This window comes from Antechinus flavipes, chromosome 1 (assembly GCF_016432865.1).
Source record: "Antechinus flavipes isolate AdamAnt ecotype Samford, QLD, Australia chromosome 1, AdamAnt_v2, whole genome shotgun sequence".
Classification (NCBI taxonomy): domain Eukaryota; kingdom Metazoa; phylum Chordata; class Mammalia; order Dasyuromorphia; family Dasyuridae; genus Antechinus; species Antechinus flavipes.
In genome coordinates this window covers 724,403,501-724,430,852 of record NC_067398.1, presented here as the reverse complement: position 1 = coordinate 724,430,852, position 27,352 = coordinate 724,403,501, and the positions used below count along the sequence as shown (strand labels likewise).

The following is a 27,352-nucleotide window of genomic DNA, read 5'->3' as shown; positions in this document are numbered from 1 at the left end:
GAATTCACTAATTGACAAAAACTGCTGGGAGAATTGCAAACTGTAGTGTTCTTGGTGGTTTTCTGGAAGTCTCTGGAGCAGTCTTTCTTTCCTCAGATTAATCAGCACAAGAATAACCAGGTGTTAAAAATCCAAATTCTTTAATGTCTCCTTGGCCCGGTGCTCAGCTAACTTTCTAGTGGCCTTCAGACAGAACTTGGTTTCAGTGGAGAAAATGCAGGAGGACAGGCCACCACAACAGTGTGAGATGAAGGGAATCTGAGTCCAGAGGTTTGTGCTCCAGCCTCCAGCCACCACAGAGGTGGACGATGGAATGAATCTGTCTCTCCGTCCCCTAGGAGCCTGACTGAAGGTTGAATGAAACTCATCCAGTCATTGCTGGCTGTTATATACTCCATTATCATAGGTGTGAATCTTGTGGAACTATATTAAGTACCAAGATCATGTAGTGAACTAGAGAACTATTATTCCCCATGCTAAACTAGATAACCATTGTCTTATCAATTCCACTGACAGAACACCTTGTGAGAATCCTTGTTTCAGACACAGAGTTCTGGCCCATAACAGGAAACTAGTATGGCAGAAAGCAGGCATAGACCCACACCTAACACTATATACCATAATCAGGTCGAAATGGGTTCATGATCTAGATATAAACAAATTGGAAGAACATAGGATATAAACAAATTGGAAGAACCCCTTTGTAACCTAATAAGAACTAGAGATCATTATTGATCACAAAATAGATAATTTTGATTATATTAAGTGAAAAAGTTTTTATACAAACAAAACTAATCCAGGCAAGATTCGAAGGGAAGCAATAAACTGGGAAAACATTTCTAAATCCAAAGGATCTGATAAAGGCCTCATTTCTAAAATATCTAGAGAATTGACTCAAATTTATACCAGTTCAAGCCATTGTCTAATCGATAAATGCTCAAAGAATATGAACAGACAATTTTTAGATGAAGAAATTGAAACTATTTGTATCGACATGAAAAGGTGCTCTAAATCACTACTGATCAGAGAAAAGCAAATTAAGACAACTCTGAGACACCACTAGACACCTGTCAGATTGGCTAAGATGAGAGGAAAAGATAATGACAAATGTTGGAGGGGATGGGGGAAAACAGGGACACTAATACATTGTTGGTGGAACTGTGAAAGGATCCAACCATTCTAGAGAACGATTTGGAAAAATGTTCAAAAAGTTATCAAACTGTGCATACCCTTTGATCCAGCAGTGTTTCTACTGGGCTTATACCCAGAAAGATTTTGAAGAAGGGGAAAGGACCTGTATGTGCAAAAATGTTTATGGCAGCCTTTTTTGTAGTGGCCAGAAACGAGATCAGTTGGGGAATGGCTAAATAAGTTGTGGTATATGAATGTAATGGAATATTACTGTTCTATAAGAAATGATCAGCAGGGTGATTTCAAAAAGACCTGGACAGACTAACATGAACTGATGCTGAGTGAAATGAGCAGAACGAAGAGATCATTATACACGGCAACAACAAGACTACGATGATCAACTCTGGATGTGGCTCTCTTCAGCACTGAAATGATTCAAACCAGTTTCACTTGGGCAGTGACAAAGAGAACCATCTACACCCAGAGAGAGAACCATGGGAACAGAGTGTGGACCACAACATAGCATTCTCTCTCTTTTTGCTTGCATTTTGTTTTCTTTCTCCATTTTTCTTTTTCTTCCTTCTTGATCTGATTTTTCTTGCATAACAACTGTATAAATATGCATTCATATGTTGGATTTAACATGTATTTCAACATATTTTACATATATTAAACTACCTGCCAGCAAGGAGAAAGGAAGGGAAAATTTGGAACAAAAAGTTATGCAAGGGTCAATGTTGGAAAAATTATCCATGCATATGCTTTGTAAATAAAAAGCTTCAATATCCAGGTACTGTCAGGAGGATTCCTTTCACTGGACTAAAGGGGCTTATAGCTCACACAGAGGTCTGTGCCCCTCCACAGACTTGGAACTTTCAGTTGCAAAAAATGGAGAAATTCCTGAATGCTGTGGATGAGGTCACTTACCTTGGCAGTTTACTTTCCAGGGAGACATATATAGGTGATCAGAGTGATGAACCCCAGCTAGTTCAGTGTTTATGAGGCTCCAAAAGAAAGGAAGAGAGAAGAGTTCTTAGGCTTTCTACCAAACTAAGGCAGTTGGGTGATGTGGTAGATAGAGTCTGGGATTAGGAAAATTCGTTTTCATGAATTCCAATTTGGCCTCAGACTCTTACTAGCTTTGTGACACTGGACAAGTCACTTAATGCTGCTTGCCTCAGTTGCCTCATCTGTAAAATAGAAAAGGAAATGATAAATGACTCCAGTAGCTTTGTCCGGCAGGATCACCAAAAGCTGGACAGCTCAATGGCAGCAAGAACAAAACCAAGCTAAAGAGAAACGTTTCCCTAAAAGACAACTTTATGGAGAACATTCACAAGGCAAGTACTCACACAGTGGTCAAAAGAACCAATACAAAGACAATCTCAAGGTCTCCCTGAAAAACCCTGGAATTGATGGTGAGACATAAGAGGCACTGAAAAAGGACTGACCACCAGGTTGTGTCCACTTCAAAAAGGACACCGTGCTCTCTGGGAAAGCAGAGCTTCAGTAGCCCAGAAGAGAAGTGAGGTGTGCAAATATAGCGAAATCTCCCCTCCAGTCCAGATAGGACTGTTTATGCCTGACTTGCAATAGAGATTTTCAAGCTCATATAGATCTGATCCAAAAAATATGAGAGACAAGAGGTATTGGACTGAACAACAAAGTGAAAGTCTACAAAGCCATTGTGCTGACCTCAGGGTTGTAGCCTGTGAATCCTGGACAGTATACCAGCACCATGCCTAGAAAGGGAATAGCTTCCATTGGAATTGTTCTAGGAAGATTCTGAAGATCATTTGAAAGACTAAAAGACCAGATCTGAGGTCCTTTTTCAAACTAAACTGCCGAGCTTTCCAACCCTACTCCACAGAGCACAGCTCCGTGGCCGGGACACGTTGTTTGAATGACAAGTTTATGCTTGCCAAAAAGATTATTTTATGGAGAACTCCCACAGGATATACACTCACAAGGTCAGAAAAAGTGACACAAGGGCACTCTCAAGGTCTCTCCAGAACTTTAGAATTGATTGTATGCCCTGGGGGGCAGTGAGACAGGACCGCCCAGCATGGTGTGCCCTCATCAGAGACAGTGCTGGGCTCTATAATGAAAACAGAAGTGAATTAGCTCAGAAGAAACACGAGATGCATAAAGTTAAAGGAGTCCCCCAAATATTCATTGGGACTCTATGTATCTGATCTGTAGAAAAGCATTCTGAGCACAAGGTAGTCCCGCAATCAGCCAACTGTAACTCGACTCTAACATATACTGTCCTTTTGGCCCTTTCAGAAGTCAAAGGACACTGAGTGAAAACTCTGGCAATGAGGTTATTTTGGACCTTCGGAAGCATTTTAAAGTCTCTCACATAATTTTTTAGTGCTATTAACAGTTCAATTTTTTTCTGTATGACTGTAAAGGAAGCTGTAACATAGGACAACAATTTGTTCTAAACCCAAGTTGTCAAGCAGAAAAAGGTCACAAAGTTGCTGATAAGCTACAAGATGATCTGTACAGGAGACCTCTGGATGGGCTGGAAAACAGATTGTCTTGTGTCAATATTATGTAAACTGTAGATCAATATCGTGTAGAATTGTAGAACTGTATGTGTGTTTGGTAAAGAAAAGCTGCCAGAAGCTCTCTTTGTAGTGGCTAGAAACTGGAAAGTTATGGTGTTTTCTTTTCTAAAGATCGTTCTCTGGCAGCAAGTTTCTTGGGGAGATTTCTGGAGGCAGCCTTCATTTTAGTTCCAATAATCACCTCAAACGCAGCCAGGGATTTAAGTACAGTCTTTTATTGTCTCTTCCAAAATGGCCGGTTAGTTTTCTTAGAGACCTATCTCTCTGCTTGGTTCCAAGAGCTCTTTCAGCTTGTCCTTTGTCACCTCCAGCTCCCTCTGAATCTTGGTTCTTCTCCTCCGAATCCTTCATTCTGCCCAACTGCAGTCTCTAGCTTGTCAATCTGCTGAACTTGTGAACTAATGTGTGAGTTAATGTGTAAACTCTCTTAAAGGTGTGAGCTCTAATGTGTGAATTCTCCCAAAGGTGTAAACCTAAGCACACAAGTATTGTTTCCATCAACTCCAGTGAGTCAACACCTTGTTTCAAGTTCTGGCCCATAACAGAAAGTGAATGGATGTCCATCAATTGGAGAATGGCTGAATAAATTGTGGAATATGAATATTATGGAATATTATTGTTCAGTAAGAAAGGACCAGCAGGATGAATACAGAGAGGCTTGGAGAGACTCACATGAACTGATGCTGAGTGAAATGAGCAGAACCAGGAGATCATTATATACCTCAACAACAATATAGGAGGATGTATTCTGATGGAAGTGGATTTCTTCAACAAAGAGATCTAACTCAGTTTCAATTGATCAATGATGGACAGAAGCAGCTACACCCAAAGAAAGAACACTGGGAAATGAATGTAATCTGTTTGCATTTTTGTTTTTCTTCCCAGGTTATTTTTACCTTCTGAATCCAATTCTCCCTGTGCAACAAGAAAACTGCTCGGTTCTGCACAGATATATTGTATGGATATACTGTGACATACTTAACATGTATAGGACTGCTTCCCATCTGGGGGAGGGGGTGGAGGGAGAGAAGGGAAAAGTCAGAACAGAAGTGAATGCAAAGTATAATGTTGTAAAAAATTACCCATGCATATGTTGTCAATAAAAATTTATAATTATAAAAAAAGAAAAGCTGCCAGAGTTATGTAAGCAAGGACATAAAAGTTGCATTGATTTAGAAAGGATTTTACTCCTTTGCATGGGCTTTCTGCACACACATACTCAGTCTACATGTACCCATTCAGGCAACTGTTTGTGACAATCTATAAACTTCTAATTGAGATAATTTGTGCCTCCTGATTTATGTAACTGAACAGTCAAATCTACTAGACAAGAAAGAAGGAATGGATAGTGTGGGGAGTTGAGGCAGAAGTGGAGGAGAAAGTGGAAGAGAAAGAGAACTCGATTAGAGCCATCTGAGACGAGAAGAAAAGGGGAGTGGACACAAGTAAGGGAAACGACATATTGAAGTAAAACTGAGTCTCTTTGAATGAGTTTGTGCCAGAGGCCCCCAGTTCCTCTATTAAAGGCATAAGGCAATTTTAGGAGAGCCCCTTGTCCACCATTAAAAACATTTCTTCTCAGGGGCCAGTTGGCCTAAGGTTGATGAATCATCAGCACTCACCTAGACACAAGCCTGCTGCCCCATCTCCTTCAGCATCTGTGGCCTTCCTCTTCACTGCAGCTGCCTGATCACACTGGGTTTGGAACCTGTAAGTCATGTGCAGTGAAAATGATAAAGTACTAATAGGATTGATCCTTGAATTTGATCCTAGACCTTTGTTCTTCTGGGGAAAATGGAATTGTTTGGGAGGAAAAGAGAGTGGATTTCAAGATGACAGGAAGAAAATCTCTCAACAATTAGAGTTGATATAAAATGCTATAAGGTGAATTTAAAATGGAGGAGTTGGGGAGGTCATCATCTGAGCCTTTAAGTGGAAGCTGACATTGTGTAAGGGATTCTGAAGCTGGGATTCCTTTCTAGTACAGATTAGGTGGGGTGCCATTTGAAGTTTCTTATAATCCTTCAAGATTGGTTACTTCTCAAAAACAGTCATTTGGGCCATGGTGGGCTGCTGGGGCCAGTGAAACTACAGGTTTATGGAAGAGTCCTCATGAAGGGGGATTTCTGCCCTGTAAAAGGGCTGTGAGGACCTTGCAGTGCCCTTGCATCTCTGGGATTCTGTTATATATCTCTAATACTTGGTTATTGGGATGGGGCAGTGGAAGTGGGAAGGCAAGGGGATTCCCAAGTAATTCATGGCCAGTGATAGCACTTAGACTCACTCTGAGCTGCAAGTTGTCAGGGTTGGAACTGCATAGCCCAAAGTTAACACAAGATGCAGAGAGGAGGGATCAGGGATAAAAGGTTTTAAATGAGAGTTACAAAAAGCTCAGATTAGATCTTTCTTCAGGCACTAGCTCTGAGACTTTCCCCATCCATGACATGAGGACAATGCTAGCTCCCATTTCACAGAGCTGATTGTGGATCACCTGTGATACATCCAGCTCTTTGCAAGCCTTTAAGGACTGCAGAAATATTACAAGTATGAGAACATCAAGACCACATGTCTTCTAGGCCATGGGCCTGTTATCAATTTGCCACTTCACGATCAGTCCTGGCTGAAGCCCAGAATTATGATGGAAAGAAAATGCTGATGGATTTTGTCCAATATAACAGCCTGTGTCAACCCCGGAGTCCCTGCTGTCCCTTGCTGATGACACAGGGATATATATGTGCCCCAGATCAGGAGAAGAAACATTCAAGCAGGTAACATGAGCCTGGGAAGAAACTCCAAGTTTCTTTGGTCCCATAAACCTGGCTTGAAACACTGTAATGGTCCAGAACTCTGGAGAAGCATATTTGAAACAAGGATTCTTACAAAGTGCTAACTCAGTGGAATTGATGACAATGGTTATCTAGTTTAGCGTGGTGATTAATAGTTCTCTCGTTCACTATGATTGATTTAATCTTACAACAAATAACGGTTCCCTTGTGATATGATTGTCTTATACTCAGTATGATGAAGGGATTTAATTGTAATAGAGTATTTAAGAGGTCAGAGTCAGACAGAGAGACAAACTCGGAGAAGACAGAGGACTGGAGGCTGGAGCTCAAGCCCATCGGAGCCAAGGAGAGACATTCCATCTTCATCAGCCTCGTGGTGGCTGGCCTGTCCTTCTGCTTCCCCCACTGAGACCAAGGCCTGTCTGAAGGTGTAATATTCTCTAAAATGTAATCTTCTCTTGTTGGGGTTTTCGTGGGGTCTCTGGGAGCAGCCTTTGTTTCAATTCAATAATCACAAGTACAGCCAGGTGTTAAATAAATCCTTTATTGTCTCCTTCAGAGTCCTATCTCTCCTTCACTTGGGGATCGGCTAGTTTTTCTGGAGGTCTTCCAGATCTTGGTTTCAGTGGAGAAGCAAAGGAGGAAAGCCTGCCACCACTTCTCTGTCTTCCCTAGTTCTGATTCTGGCTGAGTTTGTCTGAGGTTATATGCTCTCTAATCATAGGTGTGAATCTTGTAGAACTATAGTGAGTACTAAGTACATGTACTGAACTAGGGAACTGTTAAGACCCAGGCTAAATAACCATTGTCTCTAGCACCTCCACTGAGTTAGTACCTTGTTTCAAGTTTTGGTCCATAAGATGAAGGGACTCCAGAAAGCTGGCCAGGACCCCAAGAAAGGAGACACACTGTGAAGGAGATAAGAAAGAATTTGGAATTTTTACCAACTGGCTATTCTCATGGTGATTACTCTGCTGAAATGAAGGCTGGTCCAAAGACCTCCAGAAAGCGAAATCTCCTCCTTTCTGCCTCCATAGATCTTCTTACAGATCCCCTTCCATTCTGCTACTTCTTATAGACCCTCCTGAACTTCATAAAGTCTCCTCCTATTTGAATCTCCATCCCCAAATCTCTCCCCACTCCACTTCATCCTCTACAAGTCACTAAAGTGATTTTCCTATAGAGCATGTATGACTATTCCCCCCCTCCCCCCACTGCCCCTCTGCTTGAAATTCTGGCGCTCCATATTTCTTCTAGGACCAAATACTTGACTTTCAATGCTCTGCACAAACCTCATCTCTAGTTTAAAAGCCATCCTGGTGTTAGCCTGAGAAGGTCATTTACTTATTTGGGCCTGGTTTCCTCATCTGCAAAACGAGGAGGCTGGACTCCAGGGACTCCCTTCAATAAATAGGTCCATGAATCTATAATAATAATATGGGGGACCAGCCAACAACAGGCCCTTCTTTCTGGACAAAGATGAACAAAAAAACAAGATGATCTCGGCAAGGAAAATGAGACAGCAAAATATTAACATCCTAAGGACCATGGTGTCATCCTCTACATTGACTAAGACAACCAATACACTAATATCTTTCGTGTTTTATTTTCGTAAATATTTTCAAATGCTATTTTCATCTGGATCAGCCCACTAGAGTGTTTCCCTTCAATGATTAAATGAATGAGGTTTTTCTCCATCACGAGTTCTAGAGTATTGAAGATGTGCACTGATCAGAGGGATTGCTTTCCCTCATTAACTATGTTCCCAGGATTTCTCTCTGGCATGTATTCTCTTATGTCAAGAAAGATCTCAATTCTGGGTGTAGGCTTTCCAAAATTTGGTGCATTCCTAGGGGTTCTCTCCAGTGTGAACGCTCTGATGTTGAGTCAATGTTGTGCTCCAGAAAAAGGCTTTCCCACCATCACTGCATTGGAAAGGTTTCTCTCCAGGATGACTGCTTAAGTGGTGTGCAAGATCTGACTTCTGGCAGAAGACCTTTCCACATTGAGTACATTCATATGGTTTCTCTCCAGTATGAATATTGCTGTGATTGGAAAGATCAGACTTCTGAGAAAACGCCTTCCCACACACGCTGCACTGATGAGGTTTTAGTGGCAAATGAGTTATCCAGTGTCGATTCAGATTGGACCTTGATCGGAATGTCTTCCCACATTCACCACACATATAGGGTCTCTCTCCAGTGTGAGTTCTCTGATGTTGATTCAGCGCTGTGCGCCTGGGAAAGGCTTTTCCACAACCACTGCATTTGAAAGGCTTCCCTCCAGTATGAACATTGAAGTGTTGTGTAAGATGTGACTTTTTACGGAAGATCTTCCCACAATCACTGCATTTGAAAGGCTTCTCTCCAGTATGAATACTGCTGTGATTTGTAAGAGCAGACTTATGAGTGAACGCCTTCCCACACACACTGCACTGATGCGGTTTTAGTCCCGTATGAGTCACCCGGTGCTGAATCAGGATGGAGTTTGAATGGAATGTCTTGCCACATTCACTACACTCATAGGGTTTCTCACCAGTGTGAATTCTCTGATGTATGGTCAGCGTTGTGCGGCAAGGAAAGGCTTTCCCACAGTCACTACACTTAAAAGGCTTTTCTCCAGTATGAATACTGGTGTGAATGGTAAGAGTAGACTTCTGAGAGAACGCCTTCCCGCACACGCTGCACTGATGAGGTTTCAGTCCCGTATGAGTTCTCTGGTGCACAGTCAGGTTGGAGTTTGATTGGAATGCCTTCCCACATTCACTGCACTCATACGGTCTCTCTCCTGTGTGAATTCTCTGATGTATGGTCAGTGATTTGCTCCAAAGAAAGGCTTTCCCACAATCATTGCATTTAAAAGGCTTCTCACCAGTATGAATATTGCAGTGCTGAATGAGGTCTGATTTCAGCCAGAAGATCTTCCCACATTCAGTGCATTCATATGGTTTCTTTCCAGTGTGAATTTTGTAGTGCTGCGTAAGATTTACATTCCGCTGGAAAGCCTTTCCACATTCACTGCATTTGAATGGTTTCTCTCCAGTGTGAATTCTGTAGTGCTGTGTAAGATTTACGTTCCGCTGAAAGACCTTTCCACATTCATTGCATTTATAGGATTTGTTCTGACTCTGAATATTGGAATGTTGAGTCAGATCTGCCTTCTGACAGGATGGCTTCTCACACACAGTCATTTCAGAGCAACTTTTGCCCATAGGAGTTCCCTGCTGTACAGTAAGTTCGTTATTCAGGAGGAAAGAAGTCCCATTTTCATGAAATTGTTCTTCAGCATGAATTTCATTTGTTTTAATGGGGTCCAAATCATAATGAAAAGTTTTCTGACATTTCTTCCCCTCAGAATAGTTGTTCTGTGAACAGATTGGAGTACACTGTCTTTGGTCCGACTCCATGGTGAAGCTCCTTTTCTGATTCTCATTGTTATGGAGATCCATTACTACAGAGAGTCCCTGTTGTGGAACGAAGACTGGCTTTGGGCTGGAGGCTTGGCTGTATTTACAGGATTCAGAAGCTCTGACTTCAACAACAACTTCTGTTTGGATTTCTTTTCCTTGTCTAGAATCTTTCCCCTTATTGTTCTCCTCTTTCTTGAACCCATCCCAGACTTTTCCCATCTCAGAGGTGCAAGGGCCATCCCATAAAGTTGTCATTTGGGATAAGTCCTTCATAGAAACACTTAACTTTGGAGTGGACTCCTTGGTCTGAGGCCTAGTGCCCCCATCTGAAAGAAAGGAAAAGCAGAAATGCTTTTTCATTGGCTGAATAAGCTTTCTCGTATACTTCACTTTCCCCAATATTCCATAAACATTTCCCCACTTAAAATCAATCCTGATAACTTCCACAATTTCTTTGAATTCACCAGGTTTATTTTTTCACATAACCCACCAATATTATATTAGGTGAACATTCAAGAACTGATGCAGAAAATGTCAAATTAATGAAAACAGACACAAACTGCTGGTTCCCATATATCAACAGGAACAAAATAGCTTAAAGTATTTTTTTTAGGAAATTTCTCATCTGAAAATCACACCTGGGGCAGTCCTTGAGTGACCATTGGGTCCAAGAGGAAGCTCTGTGTCACTCTTGCACTCTTGGCTTTCCAAAACGGTAAAAGTAATTCAAAGTTCCACCCACAGAGCAGCAGTACTGCTCATTCAGAAAGCACCAACAGAACTGAACTGAATCCACCTGTTCCTACCAAGTGACTTTGGTATAAAAAGGCAACATCATCCAAATAAACTAAAGGAGTGGAAGAAAATTACCTCCAAGATCTATGTGTAGGAGAAGGGTTCAGGAACAAAAAGGTCACATCTAGGATCACAAGGTGCCCATTTTTAGGAGGATCTTGGACAGGTATCACATACTCTGGCTCACTCACTCACCTAACCAGCAAGCTCTTGAGACACTATCCATTGGGATCCCATGTGCTCTCCCTGACTCCAGCTGAGAGATCATGTCCCCATTAGTCTCCACAAGACCTAGTCATGAGAACGTGATATAAAGGAAGGGTCACCTCACAGCCCAATCTCCAAAGACGCCTAGAAGAAAGCTTGAAAGGCCAGGGAGGCTGTGGAGGAGCATCCAGAGACATCTAGTTTGGAAAGATGCAGAGATGGGGCAAATCATGGAACTGGGTTCAGAAAGACAAAGGACTCATTTGGTCCATTCTATTCTGAGGTATCTGGGGAATTTCATGACCCAAGTCCTTGCCCTGGGACTTTAACAAGTCTCTCTGGCAAGGAACAGAGCTGGGGGTGAGGTGGGGATCACCCCAGGGAGAAATTAAGTTTCCAGACACACAAAGCAAAAGCCCTTCACCTAGGACCGGGGAGAACATGAGCACCCTGGCTTTGGCCCCTCTGAAATGAACAAGGGCTGGGGTTTCTTGATAAGCCCTTCATGAGCACATCTGGGGCCCCAGAGGAGCCATTCTTACCCAGGCAGACCAAGTTCCTGTAGTTCTCCATCATCACGTCCCAGTAAAGCTCCTTCTGCGAGGGGTCCAGGAGGCCCCACTCCTCCCGGGTGAAGTCCACAGCCACATCCTGGAATGTCACCGATCCCTGAAACAAATACATTTGTGCTCAGTCAAAGACAAGGAAAGGAGGCGAAGAGCTGATTCTCACTCTATTCAAGGCTCAGAGAACATATTCAAAGCAATTTTTTTTCTCTTGTTTACTTGTTAATTTTTATTTTTATGATTTATTATCTTTCCAGGTACATAAATTCAGATGGTTTTCAAAATTCATTTTTGTAAGATGTTGCGAGACAATTTTTTCTCTGTCCCCTTCTCAAGCCAAGAAGCAATCTCATATAAATTAAATCTATATGATTGAACATATACAATCATTGAATCTTGCTGGGGAAAAAAAATCAGAAAAAAAGGGAAAAAACACAAGAAAAAAAGTGAAAATACTACTATGTTTTGATCCTTATTCAGGCTTCAGAGCTTTTCTCTGGATATGAATGACGTTTTCCAACCCAAGTCCATTGGAACTGCCTTGGATCACCACATGGCTGAGAAGAACTAAGTCAGGCCTAGCTGATCATTGCACAATCTGAAAGCAAAGCCTTTAGGAGCCTCAGGCTGGGCCGGAGCCTGAATCAAGTAACAAAGAATCCTCTTTTTCAAGTCAATAAGCACTCAGAGAGGTCTCCCCTGGGCCAAGCTCTGGGATCCCCAATTCCCGGGGATACAAAAATTGGTATAAGCAGTCCCAGACTCAGGGAGCTCCCAGTCCACTGGGGGAGACAACAAGCCCAAGAACAGTCCTGCCTGGGGATGGCAAGGCACTGAGCAGCTGAGGGGGCAGGAGGGGATGGGGGAAAGGCAGGGCTTGAGCTGAAGCTGGAACAATGAGCCAGAGACTCCCAAAGGGGCGAAGTGATGGGAGAAAAACATTCTAACCAGGGACGGGAAACCAAGGCAGAGGAGGGGGGGGGGTCATGTGCAAGGAACAGAAACCGGGCCAGTATGGGCGGACCCCAGGAAGCATGGAGGAGTCACACACTAATATATGGTGAAGGGCAGAAGCAAAGCCATGAATGCAAATGGAGGATTTTATCTGTGATCCTGGCACATAGGAAGGGCTCAAACCACTGGGATCTGCTGACTAAAAGGTCTCAGGTGCTCTGAGGTGTGAGAGCTTTGGAGAAAGGGCCTGTCTGTCCTCTAGGACCTAGGACACCTGTCAGGAAGGGGATGGTGCTACTCACCTGGGGGAGACTAATGGTGAGGAACGTAGGGGCCAGGATGGCCCTCCTCTTCCTTGTACCTGGCATGTGGGGTGCCTGAAGGCTGAGCTAGAAAGGAACAAGGAGCCATGAAAAAGGTTGGCCTGTTGCCCCTCCCAGCACCCACTACATTGATGAAAGCCATAAGGTATACCTCCCTCCACTCTGGGGTGGCAGGACTGCCAGGGACAAAATAAAATCTAGATTGTATCTCCCCCTTAACTCCCAAAGAGCAGTCCTGAAAACTGGGTAGTATCTGGAAAGGGGCTAGACAATGACCATTGCAAGGAAGATGAGGAGAGGATTCTGTACAAAGCTTTTGAGGAGGGCTAAGGAGGTGAGGCTGAGGATCCTTTCTGATCAGGGGGGACTCAGGGAGGAGTACTGAGAAGAGGGAATGTGGGAGCCCTAGATCATCCATGTCAGAGAGAGGGATTTGGGGAATGGAAAGAACAAGGGGAGGAAGAGTGTGTGGCTCAGAATGGTGAGTGGTCACCATGTAATAAAAAACTGGAGAGATCTCTAGGAGCAAAGAAAACCTTATTGTATATTCTCAAGAGAAGGGGGAATCCCCTCCCTTCCAGCAAGCAATAGGAAGGAGGAGGCAGCTTTTCAGGTTTGACGCTTTAACTAGTCCCTAACATAAAAACCTCTCCCGCTGTTACTGACCATCAACCTCACAGGCTGAGGGTCTCACATTCTAAATGTAGGAACTACACAAGAAATTGAACTTGGCCAATAAGAACATAGTTGCCCCTGTCTGACTGAAGTAGGGAGAAAATGAAGACATGGGAGGAGAGCAGGGAGGGGACTTAGGTAAGCCCTTGAGTCAATACTCAAGGACCTTCAGGCCTACTCCAACCCAAGGAGATGAAGCCTCACTCAGTTTTCACAAGAGTCGAGGGCTTCTCTTTTGCCTCCGGGGTAAAACTGGGAGAGGGCAGACTAGGGAGGACAGGTACCAAGGCCATGAGGGGAGGAATCTCCTGGTCTCCGGCTCCCTCGGCCTCCTCATCTGCTCATCCACTTCCCCTTGCCTCAAAAGCATCCCCCTCTGCCGTCCCTTACCCTGTGACTGCTCCGCTGCGAGCAGCCAGAATGGTTCCCTGCACCTCTCTGACTAACGTGTGGGGGACCAGTTCTTCACCCTTATTATCTGCAAACCCTCCTTCTTCCCAGAGTTTCCAAATACATGCACCGCACCCCAGGCTAGTTTCCAAATGGGGAATAGATTCCCATTCAGTCCCTCCATAACTTGCTTGATTGAAGACATACAGTGCCGGGGTGGAGCTGACCAGTGGGCAGGTGGACTGCCCTTGGCCACAGTGGAAGTTTTGTCTCCATCCACAACAGCAAACCCATTTTCCTTTTCCCATCTACCTTCCTAGAAGAGCCATCCATAAACCAATTTGCTCCCCCAGGTATTGGGGATTCCTGTAAATCCTCTCTTTCTTTTGTGTGGAAACCAATGAACTCTAAGCAACAATGTTCCTCTCCGGGGGATGGTTCTGTTCCAGGGGACAGAAAGGAGGCAGGAGGAAGATGGAAGGAAAGCCCCTGGTCTTCTCTGCCCCTCTCATTTGAGCAAGAACTCCCAGAGCCAGCCCTCCCTCAACATTGACAAACAGGTGCAAAGGTTTTTCCAAGGGGGAGAAAGTAACAAAGGCCTTAATTCCTGCTCTCTCTTGGTCCCACAGGATGGAACTGGGGCTTTCCTCCAGCAGGTGCTTACACAAGGCTTTGCTGATAGCAGCATAAGAACCCACCCATGCCCCAAAATGTCCTGCTAACCCCAGAAATCTGTGCAGCTCTTTCTTTGGCTTAGCTGTGGCCATATTCCCTCCATTGTGGCAGGCCGATCCCTTGCTGCCTTCACTAATCAAGTGCCCTAAATATCTCATTCCCTCTCCACAAAGTGCAATTCCTCCTTTGATGCTCCGAACCCCAATGCTCCCAGGAAATAGAATAGATCCATGCTCCACCTACTGGTGTGTTCCCTTGTCTCCCCCATTACTAGCAGCTCATCTCCATACTGCAACACCCAAGTTCCCATTACTGCTGGAAATCTCCCATGCAATGGTCAAGGATTCCACCACACAAATTCGGAGACTCAGTAGAGCCTCGGGGCAGGAGGCACCACCTCATTTGCTGCTTCCTCCCAGTCTCTGGATCATCCCATTGGAAAGCAAAGGGGTTTCTACTATTCTCCTCTAAAGGGGCAGCTCCAGAATGCATCCTTCAGATCCAATACACTGAAACACTCAGCAGAACTAGGAATCCGGCCCAGGATGGTACATGGGTCCGGAACCACGGGGTGGGAAGTGAACATGACTTTGTTAATCTCCCTTAGATCCTGAACTAACCTGCATTTCCCATCCTTCTTCGTGGCAGGAATTAGGGGTGTGCTGAAAGGTGAAAAACAGGGTTCTATTAATCCATTTCTCAATGAGCCATGTATCACAGGCTGCAGACCTCTCCTTCTAGTGAAATCGGGCTTTGTTTGACTCTTACCCCCTCACTAGGGTCTTTCAATGTGATTTTTATAGGGGGACTGTGTCTGCTCTGCCTGGATTGACAGGTCCTGCCCAAACCTCAGACTTTGTCCTAGTCTGTCCTTCATTCATTAGGGCCATTCTACTGCGGTATATGCTGGGCCCATGTGGAATCAACATAATTTCTAGTTTAGCTATTAAATCTCTCCCCAGCAAGTTTACTCCAGCTTCTGAGGAGCAGAAATCTGCCCGATGTCTCCCTTTTCCCGTATACAAGCAAATGTTCTCCTTTAACCCAGAAATCACCAGGGTCTCCTTAGATAATTTAACCCCCTCAGGCAAACAGGTCCCTGAAGATCTAGATGCCCCCGTGTCTACTAAGAATCTCCTGGTGGGGTCTCACCCTTATATTTACCAAGGGTTCCAGGTGGGAGTCTTTCAGGGCCCCCTGACTCCCCTAATCTTTATCAAGCTTAACAAGGGAACATATCTGCTGTTCCAGCCCCTGCCGGGGACAGTCTGTTTGTATATGCCCTACTTTTGGACATCCCCAACATCTCAAAGGCTTTCTGTTGTCAGCAACAGCAAGCCTCCTGTTCCTTCCTCAATATCTCAGTCTCCTTTCCTTGGGGCTTTGTCCGTGGGGTTTTTCTGCATCCTTTGCAATTCCCTGCACAGTCTGGATGTGCTTTTGTTTCTCATCATCCCTCCAAACACGCCCCTTCGGGGCCTCCTCCAATAGACAGGAAAGGCTCTTATTATTCCATATTGTGATCCCAATTCGGATCTACTAAAGGGCATTTCTGTCAGCAGGGACTGCTCCTGCCCCTGGAGGGAGTCTGCTGTCCCACCCCTTCACAGCTGCTCCTCAAGGAGTCCCCTCTCCTCTTGTGAGAAGAGAGAATTCAAAACAGACATGAGTTCTCCCCAGGTGAAAAGATTAGGCCCCAGAAATGGATCACATTGTTCTGCCAGCCCGGTGGGATCTTCTGTTAGGGGGCTCCTTTCCTTCTTAAAGGTCCTGACTTCTGTGGCACCCAGGGGAGCATTCACATATTCCCTGAGCTCAGAGAACTTCTCTTAAAGAGACACAATTTGGGACTTGGGGTTTGGGGCTGTGGAAGAGGGAAACTTTGGATATCCCTTTGAACTTGCTCCAATTCCTTCCTGGGGAAGCAGAAGGCCCTTTGTGGGCCTGGGTGGGGTGGGCTGACTTAAATCCCCCTGTGCCCTCTGGGCCCCCGAGGGGCTGCTGGAATTAAGTCCTTCCCTTTCGGGCCTGGAGGCCAAGGCTTCCCGAGGTGGGGCCGAGTACGGAGGAGCCGGAGGTGACAATGGGTCCCATGGCTAGTCCCCTCTACAGCATTTTCATTTAATTCTTACTCAGCTTGATGGGGCCAGAGAGCCAGAGTCCGCACATCGGGCCTCCTGGGGATGAGCAGATTCTGGACCACTGACAACCAGATTTCCCCAGCCGCAGGCGGCCACACTCAGGCCCCGCAGAGCCTCCGCCCACGCTGTGGCTGCCCCAGGAAAACGATCCCGAGCAGCTTTCTCCCGCTTTTCCTTTATGTTTGGGCGCTCTGTTCCTTACCCCCAGGGACCATCTGCCGGCACTTTCTGACCCTTTTTGGGTTCCCCGGGGGCCGCCGGGACCGGGCCACACCCACTGAATGTGGCCGGAATCTACCCGCTCCAATAGCGGAGCGCGGCCCTTGTCCCCGCTGGGCCGCAGTCACCAGAGAAGGCCGCGTCCCGCCCAGAGCGCCCCCCAGAGTCGGGGACTCGCGCGGCTCCCGGGGGCTCGCCTCGGTGGCCGGGCAGCAAGTGGCGGGACCGTTCTGTCCTCCCCCAGGAGTGTCTCCTTTTCCCTTGCCCTGAGTTTCTCCGCTCCGGGCCCGCTTTACCTTGGGGAGCCAGGAGAAGCGCCTGGGCCCTGGGGGCTGCCTGAGTCAGGTCTGGTACCCAAGAGTTCCCTCACTCACCAAGTCGTGCGGTCCGACTAGCCCCGCCCCCCAGGGGTCGCCGAGATCTCCGGGAGCCAAGCAAGTTTCCTTTGGCTCCGGAGAGAAGCCGGTGTTCCCCCGCTGGAGCAAGCACCCGGGAGAGGGGGCAGCTTTGGGGACAGGCTTGACGCTTTAAATAGTCCCCAAAGCAAACACCCCCTCCCCCACTGGCTGAGCGTCTTACTACCCCAGACCCCTGAACTCCCCGAGAAGCTGCCCTTGGCCAATAAGGGCTCAGCTGCCGTGTTTGACTGAAGTAGGGAGAACACGAAGTCGTGGGCGGAGAGCAGGGAGGGGACTGAGGGTCAATGCGCAAGGACCTTCTGGCCCCTCCTACTGAAGGAGATGAAGCCTTACTGGATTTTCACAACTATCCTCCTTCTAGAGGAAATGGGAGAGGAAGAACGGCAAATGAAGGGACAAAGAAAGGGAAGGGGAGCAGAAAGGAAGGCGGGGAGGGGCGGTCACCCAAGGATGCAGAGGCCCTTGCTCCATTTCACGGACCAGAAAAACTGAGGCAAGGAGAGGGAGAAGCCAGGGAGGGGCGGGAATCCCAAAAGCCTCACCATGTCCAGGGCGCGGGACCGCTGCTGCAGCCCCTGTGGGAAAGAGACTTATGCGGCCTCCGGGCAGCTCCCAGATAGAGGATCTAGAACAACTTCCGCGTCAGCATTGTCGCTCACTGAACTGGGAGCGCACCCATTGGCTGGCTGCCGGAGGCGGGGCGTTCTCAGACCACGCCGCTTCTCCATAGGCTGCTAGTGAGGAACGGGGAATTCGCCTTTCACACACATACTCTCCTTCCCGCCCCGCATGGAACTTTGAGCCAATCAGAGGCGCCGACGCTGCCGATGTCCCGCCCCAGGCTCCTCTCCGGCGCCCCCTTTTACTCCTGGCAGTTTTTTCGAGAAGTCTAGCTCTTGTGGTTTTCATCATCGGTCCTCTGGTTGGCCCGGCGATGAGTCACGAGAAGAGGGGAAAGAAGGGAGGGGCGGTGAGGACGGCCCCAAGGAGTGAGGGGGCGGGGCCACAGGGCACGCGCCCAGGAATTTTGTATAACCTGCAGTTAAGGGATACAGCTTCAGTAGCACAGGGACGCAATAACCCCGTAGACGTAATAATCCCGTGTACGTAACAGCCCATTGACGAGTAAGAGCGCCACTGACACAGTACACTAGGGGCTTTGTGGTTTAGCCCCTAAAGCTCCAGGCCCGACGGGACTCAGACTCTCGGAAGCGCGGCCCTGTTCCGCTTAACGCACTGACGCTCGCCGACAGCCATCAAGTCCCCGCCCCCGCCAAGGCTGATTCACGGGATTAGGGGACAGAGGCGGACAGAGAGTGACGCGGGGGCAAGACCCAGCTGAGCCCGGCTCCCCTCCCCTGCCCCACTTCCCCTCCCTCCTCTCCAACCCCCTGACTCCGGACTTCAGGTTCAGCCTTTCCCCTCCCCAGCAAACCGCGGCCTCGGCCTTTCCCACACCGACCCTCCCCCCGCATCTCAAACAAGCGTCATCCTGTAGTTGCAGCGCCCCCCCGGGGTGGGAGGAGAATAGGCAGGTCCTGCCGCCCTCCCCATCCCCCGGCCGCATCCTTTCTGCTGCATTTCCTTCCATTTGTTCTTCGGGGCCACTGCAGCCTCGCCAAGGGCGGCTCTTGACGTCAGGAAAAGCAGCCCCTGACCCGGGAGGAGAGGGACCATTTCCAAAGCGCTGTTGGATCGGGGCAGTAACAGGGAGCCACGAGGGTGCGCTAGAGTGGGGTGACCTAAGCAGAACCGGGCTTAAGGAGGTCGTGGTCACGGCTGGGGGAGGGAGGGCTCCGGGGGAGACCGAGGCCCGAGCACTGGGGGAAGGAGAGTCATAGCAGACCATGAGCATCCAACAAAAACCCATTTGCGATTCCGGGGGTCCTTCCCTGAGCCCTCGGGACCGGGTCCCTGCCTCGGAAGAGCCGCTCACCCCGCTGGGGAAGAGGACGCCCCCCGAAGGTGCTCAGAAACCGTGCGCCCCGTCCCAGCTCTCCCTCCAGCTCAGCCTCGGCCTGGAGCCTTTTGTAGCTGGAGAATTTCCCAGAGGGCGTAGCTGCTCTCGACGTCATTCTGTTCTCATTAAAGGAGCTTGAAACATGGCTCAGAACGTCAAGGTGAAAGCAAGGGAAGCACTCAGCGCGGTTTCACTCCACTGGGGCCTGGGAAAGCTCCAGATTATAGGCCTTTATTCGGGGGGGGGGGGGGGGCGAGACATCCTGAAGCTGACATACAATACCTGGCTCCTTCGGGGGGACTGGCTCTTTGTCCTTTTATCCCCAGGATTTGGCCGGATGCCCGGCACAAAGTTTCACTTTGGATCCATAAACTCTGCAGATTTCCCGAGGGCGCCAAATGTTGCCTGAAACTAGCATCCCTCCTGCTCCCCGTTATCTGAGGGCCTTTGTGTCTGAAGTGCAGGGTGGACGGGATCCCAACGACCTGGTCACTGCTAAGAAGCTCATCACCCTTGTTTTCTGCTAAAGCTACTAATGGTCCTGCTTCGGGAAGCACCTGAGTGACCTTGTACCAGGGGATGCTTATACCACGAAGGCCTCTGTTAAGTTATAGAAGTTACTTATTGACTTAGTATTTTTCCCAATTACATTTTTAAATCATTTCTAAATAATTTGGGTTCTCAATGGTCACTTTTCTTCCCTTATCCCCCCATCCCCACTGAAGATCATAAGTAATACATTATATATGTACAATCATGTATGTAAAACATAATTCCATATAGTCATGTTGTAAAACACGAAACAGAGCAAAGGAAAAAAAGGCACAAGTGAAAAATAACATACTTCCGCTGTAAACAGAGAAATGTTTTTCTCTCAAAATATAATATTTTCCATCATGAATCCTTTGAAATTGTTTTGGAATATTGTATAGCAGAGAACAGCTTAAAACTTCATCAGACAATATTATTGTTACTGATTACAGTGTTCTGGTTTTGCTCATATCACATTCAGTTCCTATAAGTCTTGCTAGGATTTTCTGGATTTGCATGCTACAAGTTGTCAAGTCATTTCCCAATTGATGGATTACCTTTAAATTTCCATTTCTTGGCCACCATTTAAAAAAAAAAAAAGGTAATGTGTGTATGTACGTCTATATGAATAAATCCTTCCCTTTTAATTTTTAAAAATCACTCTGGGAAACAGACCAGCAGGTATTGCAGGAAAGATATGCAGAGTTTATAGCTCTTTGGGCATAGTTCCAAATTGCTTTCCAGAATGGTTGGATCAATTAACTCCACTTAAAGTACATTAGTGTCAAAATTTTCCTTCATTCCCTGCATATTTGATCCTTTTGTAAAAAGTTTAACAGTTTATTCTCCCATAATTACATGTAAAAATAATTTTAACTTTTTTGAGTTTCAAATTCTCTACCCAATTCCTCCCCTCCCCCCATTCCTTTGAGAAGGCAAGTAATTTGATAGAGGTTTTATATGTGCCATCCTGCAAAGCATATTACCATGTTAGTCACACTGTGAAAGAAAACTGCCAAGAAAAAGAAAAAGTATGCTTCAGTTCATTCTCTGGATATGAATAGCATTTGTCATGAGTCCTTCAGAATTATCTTGGATCATTCACTATTGACCATTTGTATCCATGTTGTCCTGGTTTAGCTCATTTCACTTAAGGGAAACTGGGGAAATAACTCTCAAACCCAGACAACCAAACATCTATAGACATACACAAACAAACACATGTGCTTTCCTGGTTTCTCAGTTCACTCCCATCCCCCAACCTACCTTAGGAGTTGGAACCTCTCAGGTCAAACTGACTTAGAGAGATCTGTATCTCACCTACTCTACCAGCCTGAAAAACCCTCTCCTTCCTTTCTTTTCTGGGAATCCCTAGCTTTCTTCAAAGGTGTTTAGGGGAAAAGGTCAGAAGCAAGCTACTTTTCTTGATCCATCAATAAGTTTGATGTGCATGTTTATCTATGCCTTTAACATGAATACATGTATCGTCCTTTAAAAGTTACAAAGTGTGTTACATGTTATCTCAAGATAGATAAAAAATGTATATGGCTCAGTACAAAACCCTAAGACACCTGAATGTTGACCACTTCCTAAGCTGCTATTAAATCATGCATAATCGCTCATGCAGCCACTATACTGTTCTAATCATTCCTACTTTATGTTACTATAACCTCCCTCATATTTCATGCTGGTGCTCTGGCTAATGGACCAGTGTGTGTTTTATTGAGGGTCTCTTTATTGTTTGGACAAATCACTGTCATTCACACTGAATCTCCCCTCCTCAATTAAGAGCTCCTGATTAATAATTAAATATTGTCAAGGAAAACACATTTGCCACTTGTTAAAGTATTTGCCCCTTTTGCTTCTCCCCTCTCCCTAAGAGAAATGGTTCTCCAACACAAACTGAAGGGCTCTCCCCATTCATTCTGTTTCATGGTTCCTTATCAATATTAAGTAAAGGTATCAAGGAGAGTCTTTCTGAGAAAAGTATGGCTCCACTGATTATATTGATGAGGTTCTCTCCATCAGGATTTCTATAACTGAGTTTAGTGTTATAATGCAGGACAATGCTTTCCCCTATTCAGCACATTAATAAGCTTTCTCTCCAGCCTACATTCTATTATGCACTGAAAGACCTGCATTTGGACCATTTGGAGCCAAGGCCCTTCCACATTTATTGCCGGCGTATGGCTTCTCTCCAGCCCGAGTTTTCTGATGCAGATTCAGTGATGTTCTCTGGGGGAAAGCTTTCCCACATTCACCACATTTATAAGGTTCCTCTCCAGTATGAATTCTGTAGTGTGTTGTGAGATCTGTCTTCTGGCAGAAGATCTTTCCACATTCAGGGCATTCATATGGTTTCTCTGCGCTATGAATATTAGTGGGATCAGTATCAAAAGATTTCATTCCTGGATGAGTTCTCTGGTGCTGACAAAGTTTTGAGTTTCTTGGGGACGCCTTCCTACATTTGGTGCATTCATAGGGCTTCTCATCACTATGAATAAAACTGTGATGAGTGAGAATGAATTTCTGAGAGAACGCCTTCCCACATACATGACATTTTATTCCTGAGTTCTCTGGTGCAGACAAAGTTTAGAGCTTTGTCACAATGTCTTCCCACAGTCAGAACATTCATAGAATCTGTCTCCAGTGTGAGTTCTCTGATGTAGTATTAGGGCTGTGCTCCGGGCAAAGGCTTTCCCACAGTCACTGCATTTAAAAGGTTTTTCTCCAGTGTGAATCCTATAATGTCCTATGAGATCTATTTTCTGGTGGAAGGCCTTTCCACATTCATTGCATTCAAAAAATTTGTCTCCAGTTGAATTCTGAAGGGTTGCATAAGATTTTCCTTATGCTGGAAGGCCTTTCCACCTCCATGACATAAGATTTCTTTTTACTATCAGTATGAGAGTGTCCAGTAAGATCTGTCTTCTGACAGAATGTCTTCCTACATTTAATCAATTCATGATACTTGTTTCCTGTGTCAATACTCTGGTGTAGAGTAAGTCCAATAACTGGGAGGAAAGAATTCCCACTTTCAGGAAGTTTCTCTTCAGCATGAATTCCATGTTCTTGAATGGAGTCCAAATCAAAACAGAAGGCTTTCTGACACTGGATAATGTTAGAATACTTAACCGGTCTTTGATCTGACTCCATGGCTCCTTCTCTGGATATCACCTTCATGGAGATTCCTTACTACAGATAATCCGTGTTATGGAAACCAGACTGACTCAGAACTAGCAATTTTTGTGTATTTTCTGTATCCGAAACCTCTCACTTCATTGGGAGGTTCCATTTGGATAACTTTTACTTGTCTGCAATGTGCCTCTTCATTGCTCTATTTTTTTGGTAGTTTGCCATAACACTCCTAAGCTTTCCCCATCTCAGCAATGCATGGATCATGAGAATATTTGCTGGAATGAATCTTCCATAGAAATTCCCATCTTTGGACTTTACGCTTTAGTCTGAAGCCCAACTTCCCAATCTGGAAGAAAGAAAAAGTGAAAACATTCCTTTTTCTTTGACAAATAAGGGTCTGTCTATATATATTGCTTTCTCCAATATTCTGAGGTCACAAGCAATGTACATTGTTTTCCCCTGACCTGAAATAAATTCTCATTTCTAAAATTTACCTGAATTCACCATGCTTAGACTTCATATAGTCCCATCATATTATTTAGGTGAATACACCAAAATTGATGCAGACCATGTATAATCACTCAAAACACTAACCATTGCTGTGTCTCCTACAACAAAAAGAACAATTTATTACTTAACTCTACCCACTCAGTGGCTAAGTCTTTCCCCCTCCATGGATTTTCTCACAGGTCCCCTTCCATTCTGCTACCTCGTGTAGACCCTCCTGCTCACTTACCTGAACTTTATAAAGTGTCCTGTTTGAATCTCCAGCCCAACCTCTGCCCACTCCAGTTCATCCTCTACAAGTCACAGAAGTGATTTTCCTTTAGAACAATTACAGCTATACCACACCAGTGCTCCCTAGTTCTTCTAGGATCAAATATTGACTTTCAAAGCTCTGAATAAACCTCAACTCTAGTTTAAAGGTCATCCTTGTGTGAGCCTGAGAAGTCACTTATTTATCTGGGCCTAGTTTCCTCATTTGCAAACTGCCCCCTTCCCACCCAGAGAGTCCCTTCAACATCTAAGTGCATGACTTTATAATAATAACATAGGGGCCAAGCCAACAACAGTCCCTTCTTTCTGGACAAAGATAAACTAAAACAAGATGATCTCACCAAGGAAAATGGGAAAGCAAAATATCAACATTCTAAGGACTATCATATCATCCTCTATATTGACTCAGATAACCAGTAGACTAACATCTTTTTTAAGTTTTATTGATTTCATAAATATTTTCAAATTACATTTTAATCTTGATCAGCACACTACATTGTTTTGCTTCAATGTTTAAATTAATGAGATTTTTCTCCATCATGAATCCTATAGTATTGACAATGTGCATTGATCAGAGGGGCTGCTTTCCCCCATTAAGTAGATTTCTAGGATTTCTCTCTGGCATGTATTCTCTTATGTAAGGAAAGACCTGAATTCTGGGTATAGGCTTTCCAACATTCTGTGTAGTTGTAAGGTTTCTCTCCAGTGTGAATTCTCTGATATCGAGTTGTGCTCAGACAGCACAGCAGTCTGTGCTGCAAAAAAAGGCTTTCCCACCATCACTGCATTTGAAAGGTTTCTCTCCAGTGTGAATGCTGAAATGTTGTGTAAGGTCTGACTTCCAGCAGAAGATGTTCCAACATTCAGAGCATTCATTTGGTTTCTCTTCAATGTGAACATTACCATGATGAGTAAGAGATTTATGAGAGAAGGCCGTCCCACACATGCTGCACTAATGAGGTTTCAGTCCCATATGAGTGCTCTGGTGCCGCGCCAGGTGTGACCTCGTTTGGAATGTCTTCCCACACTCACTACACTCATAGGGTCTCTCCCCAGTGTGAGTTCTCTGATGCTGATTCAATGCTGTGCGCCTGGCAAAGGCTTTCCCACAATCACTGCATTTGAAAGGCTTCCCTCCAGTATGAATTTTGAAGTGTTGTGTAAGATATGACTTCTGACGGAAGATCTTCCCACAGTCATTGCATTTAAAAGGTTTCTCTCCAGTGTGAATACTGGTGTGACTGGTAAGAGCAGACTTATGAGTGAACACCTTCCCGCATACACTGCACTGATGAGGTTTTAGTCCCGTATGAGTTATCCGGTGCTGATTCAGGTTCGAATTTGATTGGAATTTCTTCCCACATTCATTACACTCATAGGGTCTCTCTCCAGTGTGAATTCTCTGATGTATGGTCAGCGTTGTGCGGCAAGGAAAGGCTTTCCCACAGTCACTGCATTTAAAACGCTTTTCTCCAGTATGAATGCTGGTGTGAATGGTAAGAGTAGACTTCTTAGAGAATGCCTTCCCGCATATAGTGCACTGATGAGGTTTCAGTCCCGTATGAGTTACCTGGTGCTGAGTCAGGCTGGAGTTTGATTGGAATGTCTTCCCACATTCACTACACTCATAGGGTCTCTCTCCAGTGTGAGTTCTCAGATGTAAGGTCAGTGATTTGCCCCAAGGAAAGGCTTTCCCACAGTCTTTACATTTAAAAGGCTTTTCTCCAGTATGAATACTGTTGTGACTGGTAAGAGCAGACTTCTGAGAGAACACCTTCCCACACACGCAGCACTGATGAGGTTTTAGACCCGTATGAGTTCTCTGGTGCCGAATCAGACTGGAGTTTGATTGGAATGTCTTCCCACACTCACTACACTCATAAGGTCTCTCCCCAGTGTGAGTTCTCTGATGTATGGTCAGCGTTGTGTGACAAAGAAAGGCTTTCCCACAGTCATTGCATTTGAAAGGCTTCCCTCCAGTATGAATGTTGCAGTGCTGTCTAAGTTCTGATTTCAGGCAGAAGATCTTCCCACATTCAGTGCAATCATATGGTTTCTTTCCAGTGTGAATTCTGTAGTGCTGTGTAAGATTTACATTGCGCTGGAAGACCTTTCCACAGTCATTGCACTTATATGATTTGTTTTGACTCTGAATATTGGAATGTTGAGTCAGATCTGCCTTATCACAGGATGGCTTCTCACATGGAGTCAATTCAGAGCACGTTTTTCCCATATCAGTTCCCTGCCTTAGAGTAACTTCATTGTTCAGGAGAAAAGAATTCCCATTTTCATGAAATTGCTCTTCAGCAGGAATTCCAGATGTTTTAGTGTGGTCCAAACCAGAATGGAAAGCTTTCGGACATTTCTTCCTCTTAGAATAGTTCTTCTCTGTAGAGAATGGAGTGCACTTTTTTTGGTCCGACTCCAGGGTGAAGCTCCTTCTCTGATTCTCACTGTTATGGAGATCCATTACTACAGAGAGTCCCTGTTGTGGAAAGAGGACTGGCTTTGGGCTGGAGGTTTGGCTGTATTCAGAGGTTCTGACTTCAACAGCAGCTTCTGTTTGGATTTCTTTTCCTCGGCTAGAATGTTTCCCCTCGTTGTTTTGCTCTTTCTTGAACTTGCCATAATACTCCCAGGCTTTTCCCACTTCAGAGGTGCAAGGGTCATCCCATAAGGATCTAATTGGGGATAAGTTTTTCATAGAAACACTTAACTTTGGAGTTGACTCCTTAGTCTGAGGCCTAGTGCCCCCATCTGAAAGAAAGGAAAAACAGGAATGCTTTTTCATTAGCTGAATAAGATTTCCTGTACACTTTAATTTCCCCAATATTCCATCTGTTATAAGAACTTTAAGCATTTTCCCATTTGAATTGAAATCAAATTCAAAGAAATTGATGATGAGTTTCCCTGGCTTTCCAAAAAAGTAAAAAACAATTTAAAGTTCCACCCATAGAGCAGCAGTACTGCTCATTCAGAAAGCACCAACAGAACTGAATCATTTCCACCTGTCCCTACCCCACCTGTCCATTTTGAAATGACTTTGGTATAAAAAGGCAACATCATTCAAACAAACTAGAGGAGTGGAGGAAAATTACCTCCAAGATCTATGAGTGGGAGAAGGGTTCAGGACCAAAAAGGTCGTGTCCAGGATCACAAGGTGCCCATTTTCAGGGGATTCTCACACAGGAGTCACATATGCTGGCTCACTCACTCACCTAACCAGCAAGCTCTTGAGACACTATCCATTCGGATCCCATGTGCTCTCCCTGACTCCAGCTGAGAGATCATGTCCCCATTGGACTCCACAAGACCTAGTGATGACAAAGTGATGGAAAAGAAGAGTCATCTTACAGCCCAATCTTCAAAGACCTCTAGGAGCAAGCTTGAAAGGCCAGGGAGGCTGGGGAGGAGCATCCAGAGACATCTGAAGGGGGATCTGGTTTGTTTCTTGGAAAGATTCAGAGATAGGAAAAATCAGGGAATTGGGTTCAGAAAGACAAAGAACTCATTTGGTCCATTCTATTCTGAAGTATCTGGGGGCTTTCATGACTCAAATCCTTGACCTGGGACTTTAACAAGTCCCTCTGGCAAGGAACAGAGCTGGGGGTGAGGGTGGGGATCACCCCAGGGAGAAATTAGTTTCCAGACACACAAAGCAACAGCCCTACATCTAGGACCGG

At 45.3% G+C, this 27,352-nt stretch overlaps 2 protein-coding genes across 3 annotated transcripts in view; both read right to left on the bottom strand.

Moving 5' to 3' along the window:
• The window catches only part of LOC127537781 (zinc finger protein 260-like), a 111,213-nt gene extending 91,769 nt beyond the window's left edge, over positions 1–19,444 (bottom strand). Inside the window, exons 1-6 of one of the 2 annotated variants that reach the window (XM_051971927.1) lie at positions 17,806–19,444; positions 15,105–15,146; positions 12,724–12,810; positions 11,444–11,570; positions 10,890–10,985; positions 8,073–10,225 (exon numbers count right to left, since the gene is read on the bottom strand). In XM_051971927.1, coding sequence (XP_051827887.1) covers positions 8,340–10,225; positions 10,890–10,985; positions 11,444–11,570; positions 12,724–12,810; positions 15,105–15,146; positions 17,806–17,808 — 2,241 coding nt within the window. In that variant the 5' untranslated portion in view covers positions 17,809–19,444 and the 3' untranslated portion in view covers positions 8,073–8,339. Of the gene's footprint in view, positions 1–8,072; positions 10,226–10,889; positions 10,986–11,443; positions 11,571–12,723; positions 12,811–15,104; positions 15,147–17,805 lie in introns of those variants that run through there. The other variant, XM_051978019.1, reaches the window with a different exon arrangement.
• A 4,681-nt stretch (positions 19,445–24,125) lies between these two features.
• LOC127549068 (zinc finger protein 883-like) overlaps positions 24,126–27,352 on the bottom strand; it is a 129,131-nt gene continuing 125,904 nt past the window's right edge. The window contains exons 4-5 of the mRNA XM_051976862.1: positions 26,888–26,983; positions 24,126–26,426 (exon numbers count right to left, since the gene is read on the bottom strand). Of these exons, the coding sequence (XP_051832822.1) occupies positions 24,622–26,426; positions 26,888–26,983 (1,901 nt within the window). The 3' untranslated portion in view covers positions 24,126–24,621. The remainder of the gene's footprint in view (positions 26,427–26,887; positions 26,984–27,352) is intronic.